Source organism: Alnus glutinosa, chromosome 9 (genome assembly GCF_958979055.1).
Source record: "Alnus glutinosa chromosome 9, dhAlnGlut1.1, whole genome shotgun sequence".
Classification (NCBI taxonomy): Eukaryota; Viridiplantae; Streptophyta; class Magnoliopsida; order Fagales; family Betulaceae; genus Alnus; species Alnus glutinosa.
Window position 1 is genome coordinate 3,139,266 of NC_084894.1, and position 8,624 is coordinate 3,147,889.

The 8,624-nt window shown below is 36.4% G+C and overlaps 1 protein-coding gene across 1 annotated transcript; it reads right to left on the minus strand.

Moving 5' to 3' along the window:
- Positions 1–6,680: 6,680 nt before the first annotated feature.
- Positions 6,681–7,953, minus strand: LOC133878131 (extensin-like). Its single transcript, XM_062316639.1, has 2 exons — positions 6,993–7,953; positions 6,681–6,864 (listed from the first exon to the last, which is right to left on the minus strand). The coding sequence occupies exon 1, from the start codon at positions 7,908–7,910 to the stop codon at positions 7,029–7,031; it is 882 nt and encodes a 293-aa protein (XP_062172623.1). The 5' UTR covers positions 7,911–7,953; the 3' UTR covers positions 6,681–6,864; positions 6,993–7,028.
- Positions 7,954–8,624: the final 671 nt, after the last annotated feature.

Below are 8,624 nucleotides of genomic sequence, written 5' to 3' on the forward strand. Positions count from 1 at the left end.
AAAGTGATGTGTGCAACATCTTTCTTCAATTTCAAAAGAATGTTGAGCGGTTGATCTCTTCAAAAATCAAAATCATTCAATCTGATAGGGGAGGCAAATTTTGCTCCCCCTCCAAAATTTTACAGAACATAGGTATTCCCATTGTCTCTCATGTCCCCATACACACCAACAAAATGGTGCCATAGAATGCAAGCATCGCCATATTGTTAAAACTGGACTCGCTCTCCTTTCACATGCTTATGTTCCCTTAACTCACTGGGATGATGCTTTTTAAACCGCTGGCTTTCTAATAAATCGTCTACCCGCTCCTCTCTTAAAGAATTCATCCGCTTATGAAATTTTTTTTCAATCCTCCCCAGATTACTCTCATCTACGCATTTTTGGGTGTGCCTGTTGGCCAAATTTACGTCCATATAATTCTCATAAACTCTAACCTCGTCGAGGTCGATGTGTGTTTTTAGTATACAATTTTTCCCTTTCAAAACAAAGCCACATAAAATTCTGATTCTAATTCTATTGGACCTATTCTCACTCAGCCCATCACATCATTTCCCACGTCTCTACCAGCCCACTCTAATCTCTTCGAATCCCAACTTACACCAAGCCCGATAATCCCCTCTCCACATCAATTCTAATCCAGAAACTTCCACTTCCACTATTCTTGTAACAACCCGATTTTTACAAAAAGGCGTAAGTAATTATGTGTCATTACTACTTCAGAGGCGATAAATCTCGCAGTAGAAAAATACGAATATCTTTTTTTTCTTTTTTCTTTTTCAAACATCAGGGACAATTCCCTTACAATACATTCAGAGCTTTTGATGTGGTCTTTTGTTTACCAAAATATATCAATAATAAAATTACCACTCGCAATAGTACGAATCCTTATAGGATAGGGCTATGTTGAGGGTGTCGAACCTCAAGGACTGCGTAGGTATTATTATCAAGCTTATCGAGATTAAATATAACTTAATTAAAAAGATGTTTGATTTGGTTTTTGTTTTATAAAAAGAAATACATAAAAGTAAAAGACATAAAAGTAAAAATAGTAGGGATGAGATAAAGAATAGGGGATTGATTTCACAACTCACCGCATAAAAATGGTCAATCATAAATTAACAAGGGAAATTCATACTATGCATGATATAGGGCTCGTCTCACTCGAGTAGTCAAGAAATAAACTCTAAAGAATAAGTATAATCCATCTTCGGTTGGCACGGACCGTCCACCTAACCACTAAGATGCGGTACGACCCGTCTTCCCTAGGCATGGACTAGCTACGTCTTTAATAGGATATACACACAATCAATGGAATAGTATAACCCATCTTCGGTTGGCACGGACTGTCTACCTAAATTACACTAAACTGTACAATCCGTCTTTCCTAGGCATGGACTATCTAATCCTCTTGATCATATATCAATTAAAACCGTTGTATAACAATCATTCACATAATCACAGAAAATATGAAGGATTGAGTTCAATCAATTTAAAAGACTTTCTAAGACAAGATAAGAAATTCATAATGATTGAATATAAAATTAAGATCAATTCTCACAGTTATACAACCATCATGCATATAGAAAATCCCAAATTTAAAATACAATTAACCATCGTTACTTGGAAAGGGCTACATCAACACCCTTTTAGGAATTTAACCGCTCATTGTGGTACTGGGATGGCCTCCTGCCATGGTATTCTCCTCTTCAACTTGTTAGGCCTCCAAGAAGAATTTTTGTCTAAAGCTAAGCACAAGCCCAAGCACCAAGCACACATTCTCTTGAAGCTTATGGGTCTATTTATAGGGAGCTCACAAGTCCTAGAAGCCCTTGAAATTCCAGAAAAATCGTCTCTTGAGTCTTCTTGTCCAAGTAGGAAATTGAAACTTTAATCCAAGTAGGAAAAGGATTCCAAATTCGGCCAGAATTGCGGTCTTTTATTGCGAGGCAATTTTAGCATAGTAAATGTTCGAATTAGAGAAAAGCTATTTCTGACATATTTGTTGAATATTTTATTATCTTTCCAACGCCACCAATTTCATTGTAATCCGATATTTGACGCAAAATTTATGATTCAAACACTGAGACATATGCAGAATCCAAATTTGAATCCAATCCGATTTTTGACTCTTAGTAGAGAAATTCCGATTTAATCCTTCACTTGATTTGATTAAACTTAACCACATCATATAGGTATCCTATATGATTGGTTAAGCTTAAACATATCTTCTAGGTCTTCTCAAAGTGTGCTTTAAGCCCAAAATTAATGGAATTAATTGTATCTTTATTTAAAACCTGAAAACAATAAAACAACACAAAATCAAACAAATAACAATGCTATGGAATTAACATATATAAGTTAAGGGGCTTGAATGTGCAACATTCGATGCTTATCAGCTTTAACTGAAATTCCTCTAGATGTACATTAAAAGTCCTTTAATGTTCTTTACACTAATTACAATAAAATACGTGTCACAAATGACACAAAAGCATACATGAAAACTTACTAAATACAAGTAAATTCCTAAACATGTTATTTACAAAAAAGTACAAACATTGATAGGTACAAAGCACTAAAACCTAACTACAATAGCTTTAAATCTCTTAAGCTAGTAGTTAATCCAATCCATAATCTTCAGAACCTGCGCAAAAATCTATGAGACGGTGGTTATTACCACAACCTCATAGTTCTATAAGTGAGCTAACTATCAATCAATAATATCATGGATTATACGTTATTTTAAGGATAGAGATAACATAATGATGAGATCAGTTTTCCATGCAAAGTTTTAAACAGTTGAATATACTCATTGCACTGCACTCGTTTGAAGCCGTTTACTCGGTTAGCGTCTTTCTCGAGGCCGTTCCCTCTACATTACGTTTTGATTAGCTTATTTCTACACTAGCAGAGTACGTTCCACGTCACTCTCCTAGCACTTTAGAAGACATTGACTCCCAATATTAATAATTATGATTTCCGGTTTTAGGCACTATTCCCATCCTGAACCTCTTGAGCTACGTTAAAACCCAATATTTATAGGTTGATTATTAACAGTATGTAATAATCATTCACACGCATCCAATTAAAAGAAAACATAAACACAACACTATTGAAATCCAGTACTACCCTCAGTAAATAATTTATACTTACAACCCTTTTGTGCAGTCACAATTCATCATCTGCATCAAATACATAGATATGTGCATAGAAGGTTAATATCATTACTTTTAGAAAAGAACCCATTAGCATTACTGCATAAAAGTAAGATACAACCATTAGTTATACATATAGCATAGAAATATTAATTAACCTCCTTGTACAAATAATCCACCCTCAATGGAACAAATAAACACAACAAGGATAAATTCCTATGATATGTCATAAAATAAGAGGATCCACCTTATATATGGGTATCATGCCTTAGTTTTTCATTAAACTAATGGGATTGATATCATCTCCAAGTTGCAGGAGAGTGAAGGAAAAGGATTTTTCTTTAGAACAGCATCATTGAGTACCTAATAAACTATCCAAAAGCACATGCATGATATTCATTATAGATCGCTTTTCAAGCTAGCTTTTTTGTGTGAATCAGATAGATAAAAAAAAAAAAAAAAAAATGGCTGTTTGGTATATGGATTAGGATTCTTTACAATTTCCATAGAATTATAGATTTTCAAATTATGTAAATTTAGATCGTTTCATGCATCAAACGGCATGAAAAATGCTTCATATTAAAAATGTAACAATGAGAATTGAGTATATTTTTATTAGGTTTTTATACTTTATGTCGTATAAAAGCATTGAGCAAAAACACCGTCTTTTGGTTTAGTAAATAAAAAGCATCTCTTCGAAAGTGAAGAAAAAGCTAGCCTTTTTAATTTTTTTTTTTTTTTTTTTTTTTTTTTTTTTTTGCCTCGATAATTGTCATATCTTTAATATGTAGTATTTTTCACGCCGTTCAATGTAAAAAATAGTTGAAATTCACATAATATAAGAATCTAAAATTTCTTTAAAATTGTAAAGGATCCTAATTCCTAATATCTAGGTAGTTCTCCCGGTATGCAGTATAAGGCCTAAATAATTAATGGTCATGTCTCCTTGCACAAAGCTTTCCTCCAAACATCTTATATATTAAAGGAATTATATATTTCAAAACTGTTAAAGTGACAATTGAGAAGATCATCCATGTGTGTTTTTGATTTTTCAGAACATAATCACATAACTATTTACTGGGTTATGTGATTGTTTGTCAATGACAAGCTAAACATGTTTAAAAGTGACTGTTAAATGGGTCTTATACTTAAAACAACGAGCAGATGGTCTTTCTAACAGCCACCACTCTAACATCTTGGAGGAAATTCCTCCAAACTGATTTGAATGAATTTTTGAGGCGTCTTGGAGAATATATATATATATATAGAGTTGATCATAGGGATGTCTGGGTTAAGTCTCCCTATGCATGCAAGTAGCGACATGCATCACCAAAATTTTAACTTTATGGGGCTGGACAACATTTACTTTATTTTATTTTAAGGGCAAAAGTACAAAGAAAAAAAAATAGAAAGAAAAAAGAAAAAAAATAGAAAAGAACGTAAAACCTAAAATATTTAACAAATTTGAAGGCAGTTTTTTTTTTTTTCTTTGGAAGGGGCCGGGCTGGGGGGACCCTGGGCTCCTTTTTTATTAGGAGTACTTGGGATTGTATTTGCCTTGGGCCTATTGTGGCTTGACACAAGGTTGTTTGGCTCCATTTATTGATGAGTAATGTTATGTACCACATTAATATTCCACTATGTTTCAGTATGTTGATTTCACACTGTCAATTCGCTATTGAATCAACTTTATAAAAAAAAAAAAAAAAAATCAAATGATGGACTGACAATGCCACATAAGCATGGTGGGGTATTGACGTGGTATATTATTATTTATTTATTTATTATGTGGCTTGCTATGTGGAGGAAATTGATCAGAACCTTTGGAGAAGCCAGTCGACCTTGAGATTGCCAATGGGCCAAGTGTGTTCTATGTAAAGTTATGGAGGAAACCTATGAGCAATTATTTTTTTCTAGCTCCTTTTAGGGGAGAATATGGTTTCTTCTACATATATAATAAGTGCAATATCTTGTGAGCTATATATTAGGAATTGGAATGAAATTATTAAGTGAAAAGGGCAACTCAATATAATGTTGGTTCTTCCAACATATAGCTGCATATCCAAAAACAGAGATGTCTGAACGCAACCACAAGACCACAATACAACTCAACCATTTAAGGAAATCGAAAATCCATTCAAAACCCATCTCAAAAACCATCTCAGAAATAGAAAAATAAAAAACAACCATATCCATGACTCCAAATCTAAAATCGGCATTTAAGGAGAAATCCTTACCCAAACTCACCATTCTCAGAAACACAGAATCCAACCCACCATTCAAGACAACCCAAGATCACCATCACATTTATCGGCCAAACCAGAGGGGGAGAGGGATAGAGAGGTACCGATGAGACTCGACGGACGATGACGACGTGGAACTCGATGAACGGTGACAACGAGACTTGACGGCGTCGTGCTTGGTGATAGGGGAGAGACCGAGAAAATGGAGGAAAAAGCTTGGAGGTGAGCATAAGGGAGATGATAGACCGAGAGGGAGGTTGCGTATGAGTGAATGTGATGCATGAGAGATTTTTTTTTTTTTGAAAAAAAAAAAAAAAGAACAAGAAAATGAAGAAAGATAAAATGTTAATAGTTTTTTATTATTTTGGTTAGTGAACAGTGCTCACTATTGTTGACGAGTACTATTCACTCACCAAATTGGTGAGGCTATTGGGACTCATTTTAAGATATTTCAGCAAATTGGCTCACCAGTAAATGTACCTTGCATTGGGGGAACCACTTAAATCTTGGTGTCTTAAATGATTGTTTTTTTTTGTTTTCTTCTTATTTTTCGCATCTCCCAAGTCTTGAAAAATAGGGTATATTTCCTAATAGTGATGTGCGGAAACAATGAGATATGACGTCGTTACTGTGGAAAAAACGATATTCAACGTCGTTATTGTGGAAGTGACGTCAAATATTTCTACATTAGCGTTGGTTACATTTCTTTCAAACAAAACGATAAAAAAATTCCTAGATTAGCGTCGTTTATGTATAAACGTTGATAATCTAACGGCATTATTTATCAAATAACGAAAATTATTTCTTAATTAGCGTCTTTTACGTAAGAGTGACACTAATTTTACGACATTTAACGAAAACGTTGTTAATGCAGAATTTAGAGTCGTTTTTTCTAAAACGACACTAATCACCGGTTTTTTTATAGTGATTTTTTAGAGTTTGTGACTTAAAGAGTAATGCTACATGCTACACAAATATGTTATGAATATCTCAAAAATTAAGCTGACATGGTAGGGTCTAATAGCCATTGAATTAACCTTTGTTAATATATATAAAATGGTTAGTAGATATTCCTATATTAGTTTTGTGGAATAAAGGTATGTCACATTATTTTTGGTAAAATAGAAAAGTAAGTGAAAATGTGAAAGACAACGGCTTAACCACAAATGGAATGGACGAACATGATCCGATTACAGAAAAATAAAAGACACTTAAGCATATGTGCATGGATGAACAAGTAGGGTCCAGTTATAGGAATCACAAATTTATTATATCTCAACTCAAGAGAATAAAATCATATTTTGCACATGAGCTGCATGGCATCATGTACGTCCTTTATTGTATATTATATATGCCCACTTGTCTCAAGTAGGTTGCCTTGTTTGGCATTGAACAGTAGTAGTAAACCAGTCCCCGACGATGGCATCTGATTACTTCAGCACCAATTATTCTTTTTATGACTTTATTAGCTGCCAAAAAAACAAAGAAAAAAAGAAAACAAATCATAATGATAAGATAATTATGAGGCGGGAAAAAAAAAAAAAAAAAAAAGGGGACTAGGCATATTAGATAAAGTGCTTCAATACGATATACTTACACAACTTAGTACGGAGAATGTTTGTTTTAGTCAACATTAATTGGGAGGTGGTGGCGGATTCTCGTTCGAAGGAGGAGGAGGTGATGAAAGTGGTGGGGGAGGTGACTTCTTGGGTGGAGGAGGAGGTGACCTCTTGGGAGAAGGAGGAGGAGGAGGAGGTGACTTCTTGGGAGGAGGCGGAGGTGACGGAGATGGTGGAGGAGGAGGTGACGGAGATGGTGGGGGAGGTGACTTCTTGGGAGGTGGAGGAGGTGACGGAGATGGTGGTGGTGGTGGTGACGGAGATGGTGGGGGAGGTGACTTCTTGGGAGGAGGAGGAGGTGACTTCTTGGGAGGAGGCGGAGGTGACGGAGATGGTGGAGGAGCAGGTGACGGAGATGGTGGTGGTGGTGGTGGTGATGGAGATGGTGGGGGAGGAGGTGACGGAGATGGTGGGGGAGGTGACTTCTTGGGAGGAGGAGGAGGTGACTTCTTGGGTGGAGGCGGAGGTGACGGAGATGGTAGGGGAGGAGGTGATGGAGATGATGGTGGTGGTGGTGACGGAGATGGTGGGGGAGGTGACTTTTTGGGAGGAGGAGGAGGTGACCTCTTGGGAGGAGGCGGAGGTGATGGAGATGGTGGTGGTGGTGACGGAGATGGTGGGGGAGGTGATGGAGATTGGGGTGGTGGTGGTGGTGGTGGTGGTAGGGGACGCCTGTGGTGTGGAGGCCTAGGTAGTGGAATTGGGAATGGGAATGAGAATGGCGGTAGAAGATTACGTGATGTAAGAGGAGGTGATTGAGATGGTGGGGGAGGCTTAGGTAGTGGAAATGGGGATGGGAATAATGGTGGTGGTTGTAGCTTGTCTTCTGCTGCTACATTGGTGGCTAATAAGAACAATGCCAATGCATAGACTAGGTGAGGCCAAAGATTGGCCATTTTTTAGCAATACTGAAAACCCCAACAGTCAGGCGACTTCTATGCCTCAAAGATTTGGACTGCCTGTAAATAAGCACAGAGGGGTCACAATTTATACTATCATTCCTTCAATGTGTACGGTAGCATTTGTTTAATTAATGGTAAATGAAGCTTCAAAACCTTTTACTAATCTATAATCTAAGTTTGAGGGTAGTGGGCTCCTATCGATAGAGTAGCCTCTAAATGAATCATGTACTTCTGCCTAGAATAGTCTAGATGGACAATGCAAGCAACATTACTCTCTCTCTCTCTCTCTCTCTCTCTCTCTCTCTATATATATATATATATATATAAAAGAAAAAAAAAATGATTGGTTGTATACTCCCATCCTACCACTATCCCGCCCTTATTACATGGACCAATAATGTGAGATATAATATAGAGAGTGTAGTGGGAGCTTAGTTTTTTTAACAATATTATTGGTCCATGTAGACAAGGGTTGGATAAGAGTGGAATGAGAGTGTACAATCAAGTACTTCTCTAAAAAAAAGTTGAAAATTTTACACCTCCTCACATGTAGTGTGGTCCACCATCACATGGAATCCACCCTATATATGAGGGGATGTGTAATGGGTGTGTAATTTTGGGTGTTTTTCTAACACTCTCCATATATATATATATGTGTGTGTGTGTGTGTTCACTAAAGGAAAGGAGATTTTTTAGTTAAAATACTTA